Raw genomic sequence first — 17,167 nt, 5'->3', positions numbered from 1 at the left:
TCAGTCCTATGACACGTGGAGGACCATGGCCTCACTCCAAGGACACTGCCAAACCAGAATGTGTCAGGCGAGAAACGCTGATGAACCAGGCAGCGTTCAACTTTGAGAAGACGGAGCCTACGGGGTGACGCTGGCGCCGTCTTCAACTGTCTGCTGTAGTCGTACAGTCTAGAACCAACAGGTGCAAGCTACAGAGGAGCACACTTTGATTCAAGAGAGAAAAAAATTCCACTTGGAATTTTTTTCAATGGTGAAAAAAGCTACCCTTGAGAGGGTGGGTCATTACACTAGCTTCTGGGTATTCAAGGAAACAAGACTGGTCATCTTGATCACAGGCAAAACAGGATAAACCTGTATGAAGTGGGAGGTGGACCAGGGAACTAAAGTCTTCAAATTCGAAACCAGCCTCATCCTGGAAAGACACACTCCCTAGACGCCCAACTGAGCGCAACTGGCGGTGCTGATGGAGACCCGCCCACGGCCTCTTTCTGCGCTTGCCTTGTTGGTGCTGTTGAGCAAGGTGAGAATATCCCCTTTCTTCATGGTGACCTCTCGAGGGCTCTTCTCCTGATAGTCGTAGAGCGCCAAGACCAGCTCCTTCCCGGTCTCGTCATCCATGGGGGCCACTTGTTGCTAAAAATCCAAAGGAAGGGCAAACAAAGTTACAGGATGTCCCCGGTGTGGCACCTAAGCCCACGGCGGACTCCAACTTCCACAGCTGTCCCAAATTGACCAAACACACCTTTGTGAGCGTTCTTCTCTGAAGCTACCAACAAAATCTGATTCAGGAAGTTCAGCGGTCTTGGGATCTTTGAGGTCACAAGAACAACACCCATGACCGTGACACCTGCTGGCCGCATCCGGGTCCTTCATCTTCCCCGGCCCCCCAGCCCCCAGGGGACTCGCAGCTGCTGAACGGAAGCCACACTCACCCGGCATGACTGGGCCTGCTCTCGCAGAGCCTGGATGCTGCTGCCGTAAGCGCTGAGATCCGACATCAAAGCCTCGTGTTTCTTTAGCAGAGCCTGGAACCAAAATAACACACGGCGACCCTGAGCAAGAAGCCAGAGCCGCCCTGCTGCCTCTCCCACACGCCACCTGCCTCTGAAATCTGTTTAGTTACCCGGCGACCTGATCAGTCCTCCACTCTCTCCCCCTTTTTGATAATCATTTAATTTGGAGGAAATACTGTGATTTCTACTATAATCTTTTCAGCCTGCCTTTACATGCTTAACTATGCAACCCCTGAAACACATGAAGGGACATAAAGAACAACACCACACGTACAGCAGATCCACCCCCATCCTAAGAAATAAACATTCCCGACAAGTGGCAGCTCCCTCGTCCAGGGAACCTCGTTCCCCGCCACACTCGGTGCTTCTCCATTTTCCTCTACCGCCACTTCCAAAAATCATCTCAGGTCGTGTCAATATTCAGCTCACTGTGGTTTTTGTGAAGACTGGCAAGAGAAGAGGTAGGCACACGGCTACACCTAGACCTTTATGAATAAAATTTAAGGGGTCCACTAAAAAAACATGACTAACAAAGAACTGTGTTTATGTACGTAGGTGTACGCAGGTGGGGGAGGAAAGATGAAACAAGAATGGAGAAATGGTCACGGCTGATGGTGAAAGGCCGTCTCCTCTCTTCTTTAAGTATGACTGAATTTCCATAGTAAAAAGGGAAAAAAAGACACTGAAACACTTCGAAGGGCGACAACCGTGAGGCTGCACCTTCCACGTGGTCATTCTCCTAGCCAGCCCCAGCCCGAGCGCGGCAGCCCCCAGCTCGCCTCACCTCAGCCGAGTCCTCGTCCTTCCCATAGTCGGTGCTGCCGACGATGGGCTCCTTCTCCCGCATCCACGACTCGGCCTCGTTGGCATCGGCGAAGTACTGCTGGGCCTGCAGCGAGTCCTCCAGGTCCTGACGCCGCTGGGAGGCCTTGGATTTCAGCGACTCCCACTTCTGGTTCAGCTCGTGGAGCTTGGCCTTCACGTCCTCTGCAGCAAAATGGCCTGCGAGGTAGGCAGGGGAGGGAGGACAACGAGAAGCAGGTGGACACGTTGCAGCAGGACAAAAACGTCCTCTGTGCGCTCGCAGCACCCACGACACTACATCTTGGGGAGCCAGGCCCCTTCATATTTTCAGTTTTACGAGAGGTCCAGGTTCCAGCCCAACAGATCTGCTTGTCTTCTGCCTCCTCAAAGCATGAAGTCTATCTAGACTCTAAGAAGGAGGGTATCCCTAGTTGGTATCAGTGATGCTATCATAAAGAAACAGTAAAAATAACAGCCCCCACTCCCCCAACTCCCAGTCATGGAGACTCACACTTGCCGGGCACTGTCTCAGCCTCCTCAGTGTCTGACCTTGTTTAATCCTCAACAACTGTGGGAGCAGGTGGTATCGTCCCCACCTCACAGGTAACAAGTGCAGCTCAGAGAGGTTATGGGCAAGTCAAAGTCATAGTCAGGAGAGAGCGGGGACGGTCTTCAACCCTACAGCCCAGCCTGACTCGGGTCCACGCACTCAGCCTTCCAAGAAGAGTGCCGTGAGGAATGAGAGTGAAGCCACTTTTCCGACGACACTCACCTTCATCCACCATGGCGTTCCCCTTCTGTGTGACTGCTTTGATGCGGGGCTCATGTCCGGCAATCTCTGCTTGGAGGGCTTGGTGTTTCTTTAGCAGATTCTGGACTCCAATTAAATCTTTGCCTGAAAGAGAAACCACTCCCAAGTCACCCAAGCCATCAAGAGAAGAGGCAGCGTAACTGTCCCTTAGCTTCCACCACGGTTTACCTAAACTTCCAGTTCAACTTAAACTTGACCTTGCTCACTCTGACACTGGTCCCCTTCCTGCCATAAGGGTAGAGCCCTTTCCCAACTGGATTCCTGTCTGATGGCGGGAGGCTGACCTCTGTTGGTGGATGCAGCAATGGGTTCTTTCTCTCGAATCCATGTCTCCTCATCCTCGACGTCACGGAAGAGCTGCTGCAAACGCAGAGAATCTGCCAGCTTCTGCTTCCGGGCAATCATGGGCTCCTTGAGAGCCTCATAGCGGGCCACCAGGGCTTCCTGCTTCTTCTTGATGTTTTCAGCATCAAAGTGGCCAGCATCCTGGAACTGGCGGGCCTGGATGGTGATGCCATCGATTCGATCCTGGGAACAGGTAGGACAGAGTCTTGAAAGCCTGGCCCAGCGTGGGGCAACTATGTTCTGGACATTTCTAGGCTGACTTTATTACTTCAGGTGTGGTTTGCTCACAGACCGAGAAAATATAACAGGGTTCTTTTCCCATACCCGAGAGCATTCTTTCTGCCACTGTTTCCCCTCATTCTGGGATCCCAGAAAAGTCCGAGGGAAGGCAGTCTAATTTGAACAGAAGCATGTGGCGCACACATGGTTGCCTAAGAAAATCAACACACTTCACCCCTCCCCTCACCAGCTGCTCTTGACCAACTGGCCACTCTCACTCCTGTGCTCACTGGCCCAAAAGCCGCGCGCAGGTCACCGTACCTGGTGTGCTGCCACATCGGCCTCCAGCAGGGCGTGCTTCTTCTGGAGGTTCTGGACATTGGTAAGGTCTTTGCCGTAATCGTCCGAAGCCAGGTGACCTTCCACTTCGTACAGCCACAGTTCGATGTCCTCAACGTTGCGATTAAACTGCTGCTGCTGGTTAGCCTCACGGAGCTTTATTCCTAGTCACGGAGGCAAGTTTGATTGCATTAGTTAACACTGTCCTTCTGCCAGTGTGCTCTCAACAATGGCACCTCGCAGAAGGACCACGGGGCAGGATTCTAGTTACAGCGTCACTGCTATCAAGAGGGTGAAGAAAAACCGCAGCCTCTGCTCCACCTTTTAGATGCTGAAGTGGAAGTCGTTTAAGAAGCCTTCTAACCCCCATGGGATGGGGCTGGCGAATGGTTAAGTGCCCTTGGCTCCTGGCTGAGCTCTGATTTTCAGAGATGAGGCCCAATTCAGTCAGGCCCAACGACCAAATCATCCCCTTCTCACTCAGGCTCCCTGCCCTCCCTGACCAGCACGCTCAACCACATTCACCAAATCAGCAAAGCATCAGTAACCCAGGGCAGGTGACTCCTACCCAGGAAGTGAGCCCGAGTGCCCAGGTCACCCAGCTCAGCTTGCCTGGGTGGCACATGTCCCCAAAACATGGAACGAGGGAGGAAGATTTAATTCCCCAAACGGCCTCCCGTAACCCCGTGCACACCTCCTCTCACGTGTTTTTTTTTGTTCGTTTGCTTTTTTTTTTTTTTTGCGGTACGCGGGCCTGTCACTGTTGTGGCCTCTCCCGTTGCGGAGCACAGGCTCCGGACGTGCAGGCTTAGAGGCCATGGCTCACAGGCCCAGCCGCTCCGCGGCACGTGGGATCTTCCCGGAACGGGGCATGAACCCGTGTCCCCTGCATCGGCAGGCGGACTCTCAACCACTGCGCCACCAGGGGAGCCCTCCTCTCACCTTTTAGTTCCGTGGCCTCCAGCAGTTTCTTCCACAAACTGATGACCTCATTCATTCGAGCTGCCACCTCGTCCTTGGCATAGTGGTTGACGTCAATCAGCTTTTGCCCGGCTTTCTCCAGGGCGTCAATGCGGCTCTGGTTTGCCGAGAGCTCAGCCTCAAAAGCCTGATGTTTCTGTACTTTCCCTTGCAGGTTGGATGGGTCCTGCCAAGGAAAGGAAGAAGGGGGTTCTATCTTGAACCTAAGGACATCAAGTTATGCTGCATTACCCTCACACTTATCTTTATAGGGGGACGTATAAAACGACCAGCTTACATTAAACAGTGTATATTTTGAAATTTCCGATTTCTTTGTTTAGCTACAATTTATCTGTGAGTGCTGTGTTTAGCTTACTAACCAAGTGCTACATGGCAATGCTAACAGGACATTACTTTGTAAGCTTCGTCCGTGGCGGTTTTCATCTTCTCATTGACCCAACTCTTGAGCTCATCAGAGTCACGGAAAAACTGCTGCAAGTGGAAGGAATCAGCCAGCTGGGCCCGGCGATACATGGCTCTCTCGTGAAGGGCGTTGCGGCGGCTCAACAGCTGGAAGGCAAGGCTCGCTGTGAGTCTCCAGCTCTTACCCCCCCCCGCAGATCAGGCTCAGAAGGGCCACCCACGGACAGAAAGGAGGTGTGTAAAGAGGCTGCACACCTACCGCATCTCGGCGAGTAGCCACATCTTCCATCGCATAGTGGTTGTTCTGAATTAGCTTGGTGGCAAACTCGTCTAAGGCCTAGGAAGAAGAATAAGGTTCTTCACTGGTGAGCGACTCTTCCACAGCTTGGACCCCAGAGGAAAGTGCAGAGCAGGGCACGGAATGCTCTAGACCTGAACACAGGTCAAGGTTTTCACTCTGAGGTTTGCTATGACAACCTTTGTCCCTCAACTGCTGAGTTTTTGCTTGATGTTCTTAGAGGGCACAGAGTTACGCTAGCTTCACTCAGGACTGGACACATTAGCTGCAGCTAACGTCACAGCAGGAACTGATGGAGTCAGATATGGGTCAACAGCCTTTCAATTCCTACTTCTAAGGTCTGTGTTCAATGGGAAAATATCTCTTACATTAATTCTTAATTACTTTTAGAGGAAGGTAATCTCAACTTGGAGGTTTACATCAAGAAAATGACTTCATTCTAGAAGTCGTGCTGTGTCTCCAACAAGGTGGTCAATCATCACCGTGAGACTTTAAGCACCCGGAGCCTTCACTGAACCTGCTCAGGAACCTTTTGGAACAAGACGAGACCTCTGCTGACTCTCATGATCATTTGAAGGCACTGACAGCAAGGAGGGGTCTTACTGTAATCTTCTCCTCCTGGGCACTGAGGGATTTCTCGAAGTCCTCGTGCTTCTTGAGAAGCGCTTCCACGCTATCCAAGGAATCTCCCAGGTCTTCATTCAACAGGAACGCCTTACAAGAGGAAACAAAGTGTTGAGATAATGTCTGATTCCTTTCACCTCCTAAGGCTGGACAGCAAAGGCTGTCCTGGCAGAAGGACAAAAAGGAGGAAAGAAGTTCTATGGCTATTACACCTTCAAATCTCCCCCAGAAAGCCAGAAGCCTCTTCAGATTCCCTTAAAACTAACCCAACAAGAGCATGAAATCCTTGTTCCACATTCCAGTGAAACTTTTTTCCAATAGCTTCTGTTGCTTCTATTAGATTTAAATTACGCATAATGCTATGTTCTAAAGAAACAAAATCTCTTTAACAAAACACTTCACGCCATCACACTCCCCTGAAAAACTGGGGCTTTTTCTGAGGGCCTTTCCATCTCGGCAGCAAGGACCGTGCTGGCAGAGCCCACAGAAGCTGGCAACCCCTCCACCTGACGCAGAACTGAACGAGTGGTGATGCCCACACAGAATGTGCTAACTGAGCAGCAGACAGCGCAGGCAGCCAGTTCCCATCCCCAATCACCTCCTGTTTGCTCATCCAGTTGTCCACCTGCTCAGTGTCGCGGTAGAAGAGCTGCAGGTCCATGCACTGCTCATACTGCTGCCGCCGCAGCTCCCACAGCTCCAGCAGCGCGGCCCGCTCCTCGGAGAGGATGGTCAGCTGGGAGGGAGAGGGGGCAGGTGGAGGGAACCTCAGTGCCCACGGCCGCTGGGCAGACACAGAGGCTGCCCTGGCATTTCCAACCCTCTGCCAACCTTCAGGCCTCTGTTCCGATTTAAATAAGGGAAGGAGAACATTTCCTTGCACGTGTCAGGCAAACCACAAGAAACCACAGATCCTGAGCGGCTTGCTGAAAGTTTATGTTAAACCTAAGAGGGGTGGCCCTGCTCGAATGAATCTAGAATTAATTTACTGCCACATTATCACAAATAATGTTAGGCAAAAATGGCAAATAAGCCCCTAGGTAGAAGAAAAAGGGCATCTATGTAAAAGCGAGGCGGCATAAATGGAGTAGGGGCTCTTAGGTGAGAGATGTCAATTGAGTGGGTACTCCCCAGAATATGCTGACTAGACCCAGGAATGCCCTAGGCTGAATTTTTAGGCTCTAAAGTTAATGACAATAAAGTTTGTCTTTGAAATGTCTCTTCTTGGTCTCTACAATATTAAAAATATATATCGTTATCTAATGTTCCTCAAGCATCTTCATAAAGATACTTTGAAACTCTGGAATTATACACATACATACAAATAATACAAATTTGTTTCCTCTTGGCTCCCACTACTAATGCAGGACTCAGCTCCCTGCAAAGCCCCCTTTAAGTAGGAAATGTGTTGCATGCATCCCAAACAAATGGAACTTTCTCTCCCTGATCAATCGCCACACATCTGCTTTTTACATCTCTGGAGCTGCTGCTTCCAGGCGGAATCTCTTGTGTAAGTTTTCTCACACACCAGGGTGAATGCAACGTCTGGATATTTAAGGCTGGATAATAGCTTTCGGAGACTTAGTAAAAGAGTCTTTCTCCTCTCTTACCTTCTCCCTCACTTCATCTGAGGCGTAATGACCAGCAGCAAGCAGGGCCTGTCCAGACTCATCGGCAGATTTAAAGCTATCTTCATGAGCATCAATTTCACCCTAACGGGGGGGGGAGAAAAAGGACAATTTATGCCCAGCATTTTGTAAAAGAAGAGGAAGTTACTGAATTTCACATAATCATTACAAATCAGGAATATCACATCTAGAATGAGGAAAAAAATCAAAGATAAGGCCAGGTTTCCGAATAACAGCCTAGGTCATCGAACAGGAGAGCATCATTTATTAAGAAGTCTGTTTCCTACTGGCTTTTTGTGCCACCTGTCAAACTGTCAAGTTTCCACACATCTATAGGGTCTGAGCTCTCTGTCTTCTGTTCCATTGGTCTATTTCGGGTCTTTCTTGTGCCAGATGGATTTCTTTTTTTTAACATTTAAAAAAATTAATTTATTTTTGGCTGTCTTGGGTCTTCGTTGCTACGCACAGCCTTCTCATTACGGTGGCTCTTCTTATTGCGGAGCACGGGCTCTAGGCGCGCGGGCTTCAGTAGTTGTGGTACGCAGGCTCGGCAGTTGTGGCTCATGGGCTCTAGAGCGCAGGCTCAGTAGTTGTGGCACACGGGCTTAGTAGCTCCACAGCATGTGGGATCTTCCCAGACCAGAGCTCGAACCCGTGTCCCCTGCATTGGCAGGTGTATCCTTTTTTTTAAAAATAAACTTACTTTATTTTATTTTTGCTGCATTGGGTCTTCGTTGCTGCACGTGGGCTTTTCTCTGGTTGTGGTGAGCAGGGGCTGCTCTTCGTTGTGGTGTGCAGGCTTCTCATTGTGGTGACTTCTCTTGTTGGGAGCATGGGCTCTAGGTGTGTGGGCTTCAGTAGTTGTGGCACACGGGCTCAGGAGTTGTGGCTTGTGGGCTCTAGAGCGCAGGCTCAGTAGCTGTGGTGCACGGGCTTAGTTGCTGTGCAGCATATGGGATCTTCCCGGATCAGGGCTCGAACCAGTGTCCCCTGCATTGGCAGGCGGATTCTTAATCACTGCGCCGCCAGGGAAGTCCTGCCAGATGGATCTGTTTATGATTTTATAATACCTGGTAGGGTGAGTCCCTCCCCTGTTCTTCACAATTATCTCAGCTGTTTTTGTTTTTTTTTTCTTCCAAATTAATTTTAAAATCATCTTGTCGGGCTTCCCCGGTGGCGCAGTGGTTGAGAATCCGCCTGCCAATGCAGGGGCATGGGCTCGATCCCTGGTCCGGGAAGATCCCACATGCCGCAGAGCAACTAAGCTCGTGTGCCACAACTACTGAGCCTGTGCTCTAGGGCCCGTGAGCCACAACTACTGAGCCCGCATGCCGCAACTACTGAAGCCCGTGCGCCTAGAGCCTGTGCTCCACAATGAGAGAAGCCACTGCAATGAGAAGCCCGCGCACCGCAACAAAGAGTAGCCCCGTTTGCCGCAACTAGAGAAAAGCCTGTGCGCAGCAACGAAGACCCAACACAGCCAAAAATAAATTAATTAATTAATTAAATTTTTAAAAAAAATCATCTTGTCTCATTCCAGAAATAAAGGCCTTCGCCTGGAATTGCACTGAATGTATAAATCTTAGGGAGAATTTGTACCTTTATAAGAGATCATTCCATCCCTGCCCATCCCTTTATTCAGTGTTCCTTTTCTTCCATCAAAACTTTACAGCTTTCTCCACAGATGTCTTACACAACTTTTGTCAGATTTATTCCCAAGTATCTTATATTTTCCGATGCAATTATAAGTAGAATTTTTAAAAATTACGCTTCTAACTGCTGCTAGTACAGAGGCGGCATATCTGACTGTTGTATATTAATTTTTTATATCTAGCACCTCTCAGAAGACCTATAGTAATAATAATTTTAAAAATCTTGTTTAACAGTGTTTTCCAGAATTTCTTAGCCATAGAAACCCCTTCTTCTTAAGGTAGAGCCTATTAAGATCTCATAAAACTAGTTTCCCATGGACGCTCTCTGGGGAAATAGCAAATCATGCAACTTAAATTCACTCAAACCAACTATGAAATTCAGCATTTAAACAAAGACATTGTTTAAGGTGGCACAGGACACATGTGCAAAACAGTAGCACCTCCACCTTGCCAGAGCTTGGCCCTTTGCTTTTACGAACCGTAGTTAATTCTCCTGACATGTAACTCCCTTAACCATCTATTAGAAGAAGGTAAAGCAAGTCTCCAAAGGCAGAACCAGCCACAATCCCTATGGCAAGAGCCACCTATGAGCAAGGTTTCAGCCACTTCCGGCTATAAGTGACAGAGCTACAGTGATGCCCTGTTAAGCTCATGGCCTTACTTTTGGAAGACCGTGGAGACCTTACCTTGTGCTCCTGATGCCTATCCAGCAGGGCTTCGGCCCCAGCCACATCATTGGCAAGTTCATCTGCATTGATGAGGGCTTTCATCTCAGTGACCCAGCTGGTAAGGTCTCTGAAGTCGGCAAGGAAGCGCTGAAGCCTGGGAAACGAAAGGTCAGTGAGGAGAGGTCTCGAGGGGAGGCCCCAGATGGAAGATGCCGCCCTAGAGCTCTGAATTCATGTCCTTGGATGTCTTAACGAACCATACAAACTCTAGCCCTCGGAAACATGGGACTCTTTCAATCTAGACTATAAAGGAAAGCAGAAGAAGGCTGAAATCAAGCCTTTAAAATTTAGGTTCTGTCCATCACTATAATTCCCCAAGCTTGTCCCTTATTTTCAACTTCCTTGTCACTCCCCAGTTCAACCCTTAGTTATTAGTAAGAAGCATTCTCTCCCTTTCAATCCTTGATTTACTCAATTTTAACAGAGTATTTCACACGATGCTCACATTGCTAAAGAGACTATTTCCATTTCCATCGGTTCTAACACAGTGATATGGGATGGAAAAAAGATATGTATAAAGTTATAAATATTATGTGTGTATATGCAAACACTACAAAGTTTCCAGTCTCCAAATATAACACAGAAATATATTAATATACAATATAAAAATACATAACAAATACAGTAAGAAAAAGTCATCTGCCTTTTCTTACTAGAGGAAAGCTGTCAAGCGATACAGAAGGTTTCTCAGCAGAGAGAACTGACCGTCAACTCTGCCTTCCTATCGCCTCTAAAAAAAACGCCCCCTGGTACGGGCTGCGGGGCCCTGGAGGAGCATTTCTACCTGTAGGAATCGTTGAGACGTGCGTGTCTCTCTGCGGCCAGGGTGCGGATCTGCTCCCAGTTGGTGATCAGCTCCTCTCGCTTCACTTGGATCTGGGTGGCGCTCAGAGGGTGGGACTGCTGCAGGCGGTCGGCCTCGGCGCACAGGGCTTTGACCTGCAGGCACACTCTGTCAGGGTTGCTCTCCTGACCGGGCTAACTCACTTCTAGAGTCAGCTGCCTTCAAAACCCACCTTGTCCTCCAACGCAGCGAGATCTCTCTCCAAACCCTCGTGTTTCCGAAGCAGAGCCTGGACGCTGGCCAGGTCCCGGCCAAAATCATCAGAGGCCATTAACTGTTCCTTCTCCTTAATCCAGCTGATGGTCTCGTCCACATCCCTACAGCACAGAGGCACCTGTTAATCCACAGTTACGACGTCCACCTGGGACTGGGACGCCACGCGGGGCCAAGACCCAGTCAGCCCCACATCTTCCTAGCCTCGCCCTGGGCCTCACCACGCCCCCCGGGAGACCCCTTCCCGCAAGCCCCTCAGCTCGGTACCTGTTAAAGCGCTGAACCTCGGCTGCCCCGAACAGCTTCCCCTGTCTCTGGAGGGCCAGTCCCTTCAGTCGCTGCCAGGCTGCGTTCACCTCATCCTGCTTCGTCTTGATGAGCTCCTCCTCGGGGTGCTGCTCCTGAGCCAGGAAGGGCAGAGACTGCGCTCAGACCAGCACCTCTGGCCCCACCAACTGCGCGCCCGGCCTTGGCTCCCTGACGCGGCCGCCTCAGCAAACCTTACTGTTCTAAAGAAACACTGGCTTTTTGTGTGGAATGAAGGGAAGCTCATTCAAAAAGAGCTTCCAAAAAAAAAAAGAGCTCCCATTTCCTGCTCTATAAAAAGGCGAGAGCCATTCTCTGCGCCCTGGAGCTGTGGGGCGAGCCTCTCTCTGTGCATCAGCACCAAACCCCCTGCTTAGTTAAGGCCCTTCAGCTGCACCTCTGTGGCGGCCTGGTCAACGCACCGCTCGCCCCAGCCGCTCCAAAGTTGTTTCAAACGTCACGAGGCTATTAATAAGCATTCCTGCCCAGACACATGGTTTTCCAGGTCTGTTCCTAACTTCAGACTGGAGATATTCCTTTCAAAGTATTCTTCCCCACTAACCACATTCTGTCTTGTTTAAATAAAAATAACATGTAAAGTAATAAGGTGAAGCACTTCCGGGTTGCGGGATCCACCTGTGAGATCTCGGGCTTGGCCTGCCTGCTCTCCTCAGCACAACCCTGGGACGGCCCAGGATTCCCGGGACAGCTCACTCGCCACTTGGAAGGGTGAGATTACACCTGAGGAATGCTGGCTCTGGATCCAAAAGGGAACAAGTGCCGGTGCCGAAGGATCTACATACATAAAATGTGTACGGCGCCCCCCAAATCAAGTTTTCCCTAAAGCAGAAACTCCCGAGTTCATCCTACTCGATGTCTCCGGAGCCCTGTGGTAGCAGGTGAGAATAAAGCGGCAGTGATAGGACCGCACATGCATGCAACTGGGAGGGGCTGCCCCACTCCCCTCTTAATGGCTCCTGAGCTCCCGGTGGAGAGCCATTCATCACAGGGCTCCCCAGGCTCCCGGGAGCCCAGGGAAGCTCCGACTCTAAAAGGAAGGGAAGAGCAATCAGGCAGTGGTGGACGTCTGCCAACCCTACGAAGCTTTCACCACCACACCCTAGTCTGAGAAACCCCGACACCCAGCTTCAGCAGCCCAATAAAAGCTTCAGCCCTACCTGAAAGTGGGTGAAGGAAACAGATCAAAGGAACTCTGCCCTTCCTGCCCAAGGCCACAAGTTAGAATGCATTTTCCAATTTAGGAGTGATCAGTATTGCCGCCTTACTTAGACCTAAACAGAACTCTTAGACATGCTTACCAAAACTTGCTCACTCAGAAATCAGGAACCCAATCAAAACTTCTCTTCTGGAAGAGTTAATGTAATGACGGTACATTACATTAATGTTCAAGTAAAGGAAGTTAATGTGACGATGCTGTGAGAAGCACAGCACTTCCCTATTTACCTGAATGAGCTTGGCGGCAAACTGGTTCACTTCATTAACTCTTTCTTCGTGGGCAGCCATGTCTGTTTGAAACTCTTCAAATTTCTTCTGTAAAACCTCCACATGCTCCAGGTCCTGGCCCAGCTCCTCAGAGGTCACAATTGCCTCCTATTCAGGGACCACAACAGAGCCAGAGTCACCAAAAAAACACTTGGGAACAATGGCTTCCAGAACCCCATCACGAAATGGGCTCCGGTAGGGGCCGCGGCAGCTTCGGCAGACGCAGTTTTTTCTGTGTGCTGCACTGCCGCTCTGCCGGCTCTCAGCTGCAGACATGGAGGGGTCTCGTCCCCTTCTTTCCTCAAGGCCTCCCCAGCACACCTTCCTTCTCAAACGTACCTTGTCGTTGATCCAGTCCATCACGTCCTCACATTCTCGTAAGAACTGCACCAGCTTCTGGGCCTGCAGTAGCTTGATTCCTTTCTCCCGCATCTTCTCCAGAAGTAATTCCCATTGGCGGTGCAGCTCCATCAAACGAGTCTGGAGGTTAAAGAGCCCAACCCCACAGATTACAACCTTTTCTGTGGGATCTGGCTCCTCCATAGAGTTCCAACAAGTTAGAAACCTCACAGAGCTCTGAACAAGTCTTTTTAAAAAGATAGATAATCTCTACACTGAGGGGAAACTGTAAAGTTAAATGAGAAGAGGAAAATGCATACACTTCACAGTGGTTTGGTAGGTCTTAAAGTACAAAATAACTGACCTTTCGTAGGTAGACGTATTCTAGTTTATGCCAAGGAATTTACTATTATTTTGTAATTATCAGTTATTATAGATAGCACATTATTTGGTAAGTATTTAGGTAATGTTTTCAGTTATATTCACTGTTAAATTATCACAGTGGGATTTCTAGGTCATAAGACTACTGGGGAAGGAAAAGATGAGGTGTGATCATGCAACCGCAGCAGGAATCACTTAAGTGTGTGTTCTGAATTCACGGAGGTAGAGGGGAGAAAACAAGATGTCCCATAGGCATCATACGTGTAAAGAAATAACTATGAGGCACAAGTAAAGAGGAAAACCTTAGTATAAAAGTAAAAAGATGGGGTCCTGAAACACAATCAGCTTTCAAAGAGGATTCCTGGCAGAAGCTGTTTTGGTGTTTCGTGAAAAGATGCAGCTTGTGGTACATACAGTACATCCCAAGTGAGGTTTACATCAAGCTGCGCCCAGGTGGCAGCCACAGGCCCAAACAGTCACTTCCCAGCATTTTGGGTTCTCATGGCACAGTCCTAGTAAGGACTCGTCAGGAACTAGAGGGATTATCATCAATTCAAGCTTAGGCGATGCAGTCTGGCATTCTAACCCAATCTCTAGGTGTTGATTATGCCTACCCAAGATACTGGGAGTTTCTGTATAACACAGACAGAAACAAGTGACACAAACACAAACACTACCAGGAGAGAAACCTGGGATCCACCCATCGTTGAGATGCCACTCCCCGCAAACTGAAAAGTTGAAAGCCACGGGATAGTCAACATGGGTGGATTCTCTTAGGAGCAAGTACTGGTGGTTCATTTGAAAGGAGAAAGCACTGGGAGGAAAATAAAGGCTCACACAATTCACTTCCACCACTACAATCACTTCCATCGCTGATGGTTCAAACCGGAGTCCACCACTGAGAAGGAAGTGAAAGGCATTCCCAGGCAAGGGGGAAAAGGCAACCAACAGCAAGTCAATACTCCACCTACTCGGATGTGGGAGCCAATGTGGGTGGCGGTCACTATGGGGCGCCACGCCGTCCGGTACGGTGTGAAAGTCTAAACCGGTGACAGACAGGTTATCCAGGACACAAACAGTCTTCACAGCCCACCCACCTTCCTCTATGTTAATGCTGCCTGCCTAACTAAGCTACTGCGTTACTGGGCCAGGTCAGTAACAAGACGGGGCGGCCGTGGGGCCTGGGGGCACAGACGCAGGGATTAAAGGAGAACACTTTGCTTTTTTTTTTTTTTTTTTTTAATTTTTTGGCCGTACCGCGCTGCATACGGGATCTTGGTTCCCCAACCAGGGATCGAACCTGCGCCCCCTGCCGTGAAAGTGTGGAGTCTTAACCATTGGACTGCCAGGGAAGTCCCCCCTTTGCTCAAATTAAAATGAGGCCACAGAAGCGTCAAGAAAATCCTCACCTACAAGTCAGCCGTCAGTCTCTCACACATCTCATTTCCATACCCTCGAGGGAAGAGCTAGGGCCAGGCCTGTTCCAGGACTGGAACAACTTTCCCACTCCCAGTATGTCTCCTCTTGTCAATACTGCAGTTTTGACAGAGGCCAGTTTCACAAGCTTGCTGGTGTCTGAGAGCGTGAGTGGGCAGGGAGGCAGGTGCGCTTACGGAACGCGTGGACAGCGGGCAGGGTGGAGGAGAATCCTGGCTGGCTCAGGCAAAGTTCTCAGCAGGGTCCTGAGCAAGCAGCAGCAGCTTTCAGAGAAGCAGTTGGGGGAAAAGAAAGCTGATAGGAATGAAACTCGGGCTGGGAAAATAAAGTGAATAACTGTAACTAAAGAAAGGAGTAGATTGAAACACTGGTTCTGTCACCTATTAGCTGTGGGAACCTGAGCAAGTTGCTCAAAATTCTCTGAGCCTCAGCTTCTACCCTTCTATACTATGGCTACCTTGCAAGCTTCTTGTGAAGATTAGAGAGAACGTATGTAAAAGTCCTAGCAAAGTGTTCGCACATAAATAGCTATTAACAGCTTCTCAACAAATAGTAGCTAACAGTAGTTTCAAAATTTTTTTTTGGATAAATTTATTTATTTTTGGCTGCATCGGGTCTTTGTTGCTGCGCGCGGGCTTCCTCTAGTTGCGGCGAGCGGGGGCTACTGTCCGTTGTGGTGTGCAGGCTTGCTCACTCAAGTGGCTTCTCGTTGCGAAGCACAGGCCCTAGAGCGCGTGGGCTTCAGCAGTTGTGGCACATGGGCTCAGTAGTTGTGGCTCACGGGCTGTAGAGTGCAGGCTCAGTAGTTGTGGCACATGGGCTTAGTTGCTCTGTGGCATGTGGGATCTTCCTGGAGCAGGGCTTGAACCCGTGTCCCCTGCACTGGCAGGTGGATTCTTAACCACTGTGCCACCAGGGAAGTCCCTCAAATGCTGCTTTAATAAGATCTCTAAACAGGGAAGAGGGGAATGAAGAGAGCTTTGGGTCTCCCTCCCCCCACATTAATTACTAAAGACAAACACTTGATCTATTTCTCATATTTCCCCGCCTGTAACCTGGTTAAACTAATACAGAGCAGCTGAATCAGCAAATCGGCACTCTGGCTGATTTCATTTACAGTAAGACTATATACAAAAGAGTGGGGAAATGAGCAGATGCATCTTTGTACTTTCTTGGCCGCGCCACGCAGCATGCAGGATCTTAGTTCCCCAACCAGGGATCAAACCCATGCCCCCTGCAGTGGAAGCACAAAGTCTTAACCACCGGACCGCCAGGGAAGTCCCACGTCTTTGTATTTAATTGCAGAGACACGCATCATATTGCCTGCATGGGTTGAATGTAGTAATTAAATAGTTGGCATATAGCATTTAGAATTTACTTTTATTGCCTGTTTACAATCATTACTAGTAATAGTTTATTATTAATAATAAGCTTAAGGCTAATTGCAAGTCTTCAGTATAAGACTGCAGAGTATATTAGAGCAAAAGAGACACAGTAAGTATTTACTAGACCTGAACCTAAGGGAATGAAATCCCTGTGGAGGTTCCACTGTGCGTCTCAGGGAACAGCAGAGGATGAGACATTTCTAGCTGTGGCTTTCATCTTAGTCTTTGGGACTGCCTCGACAGGTCAAGGACTGAAAAGGTTGGTCCCTCAAAGGAACGAGACTTTGGATGACAAAGAACAAAACACAAAGACAGATAAGAAGGAAATCAAAGATAGATGAGAGCATCCAGCTATGAGAGACTAAGCATGCGCACTTCATCCTAAAGAGGCTTGTTTGCCCTTAATACCTTGGTATTGGAAATGTGAAACAAAACAGAGAAAGACCAGTTATTGCCCCAGCCTCGACAAATGGCACCCAAACAAGCCAGACCAAGTCTGAGGACTCCTGCCTCAAAGTAAGCTACATCGCCACGGTCACCGACCAACAGGTACCACACGTCATTCCTCACAGCTGGACCTTTAACAGGCTTGCTGACCAGACCTCAGTAAATCCCTCCTGGGGCAAGGCACCAAGATCCAGAGAGCAAGCTTTCCGACAGAGAACTTTATAGTGTCTGTGATTAATCTTATTTATCTTTGTGTCCTAATCCCTAAATTCACCAATTTCACTAATATGCTCTCCCATCCAATTACCATCTGAAAATGTTAAAAGTTTAATATATGCAGTCTTCTTTAAAGTCTAATTGCATCCTAATTTGTTCTACAAAAGGAACATTAATTTCCTCACTGAGTGCACAAACGCTTGTTTATAGACCTACTGAATCATCATATTACAAAAGCAGGAGTTGGTAACT

At 49.0% G+C, this 17,167-nt stretch overlaps 1 protein-coding gene across 7 annotated transcripts in view; it reads right to left on the bottom strand.

Annotated features, from left to right (window-relative positions):
• Positions 1 to 17,167, bottom strand: part of SPTAN1 (spectrin alpha, non-erythrocytic 1) — a 60,353-nt gene that overhangs the window by 31,503 nt on the left and 11,683 nt on the right. For all 7 annotated transcript variants that reach the window (XM_029201429.1, XM_029201428.1, XM_029201430.1 and 4 more), the window contains exons 4-21: positions 13,050 to 13,190; positions 12,672 to 12,818; positions 11,169 to 11,302; positions 10,861 to 11,005; positions 10,629 to 10,783; positions 9,803 to 9,938; positions 7,447 to 7,548; positions 6,435 to 6,572; positions 5,816 to 5,926; positions 5,174 to 5,251; positions 4,906 to 5,061; positions 4,474 to 4,678; positions 3,514 to 3,695; positions 2,913 to 3,156; positions 2,590 to 2,712; positions 1,798 to 2,015; positions 933 to 1,025; positions 499 to 633 (exon numbers count right to left, since the gene is read on the bottom strand). In XM_029201429.1, the coding sequence (XP_029057262.1) occupies positions 499 to 633; positions 933 to 1,025; positions 1,798 to 2,015; positions 2,590 to 2,712; positions 2,913 to 3,156; positions 3,514 to 3,695; positions 4,474 to 4,678; positions 4,906 to 5,061; positions 5,174 to 5,251; positions 5,816 to 5,926; positions 6,435 to 6,572; positions 7,447 to 7,548; positions 9,803 to 9,938; positions 10,629 to 10,783; positions 10,861 to 11,005; positions 11,169 to 11,302; positions 12,672 to 12,818; positions 13,050 to 13,190 (2,643 nt within the window). The remainder of the gene's footprint in view (positions 1 to 498; positions 634 to 932; positions 1,026 to 1,797; positions 2,016 to 2,589; positions 2,713 to 2,912; positions 3,157 to 3,513; positions 3,696 to 4,473; positions 4,679 to 4,905; positions 5,062 to 5,173; positions 5,252 to 5,815; positions 5,927 to 6,434; positions 6,573 to 7,446; positions 7,549 to 9,802; positions 9,939 to 10,628; positions 10,784 to 10,860; positions 11,006 to 11,168; positions 11,303 to 12,671; positions 12,819 to 13,049; positions 13,191 to 17,167) is intronic.

This window comes from Monodon monoceros, unplaced genomic scaffold (assembly GCF_005190385.1).
Source record: "Monodon monoceros isolate NGI ecotype Baffin Bay Population unplaced genomic scaffold, NGI_Narwhal_1 Super_Scaffold_5, whole genome shotgun sequence".
Lineage (NCBI taxonomy): Eukaryota > Metazoa > Chordata > Mammalia > Artiodactyla > Monodontidae > Monodon > Monodon monoceros.
This window is presented reverse-complemented; position numbering and strand designations above follow the sequence as displayed.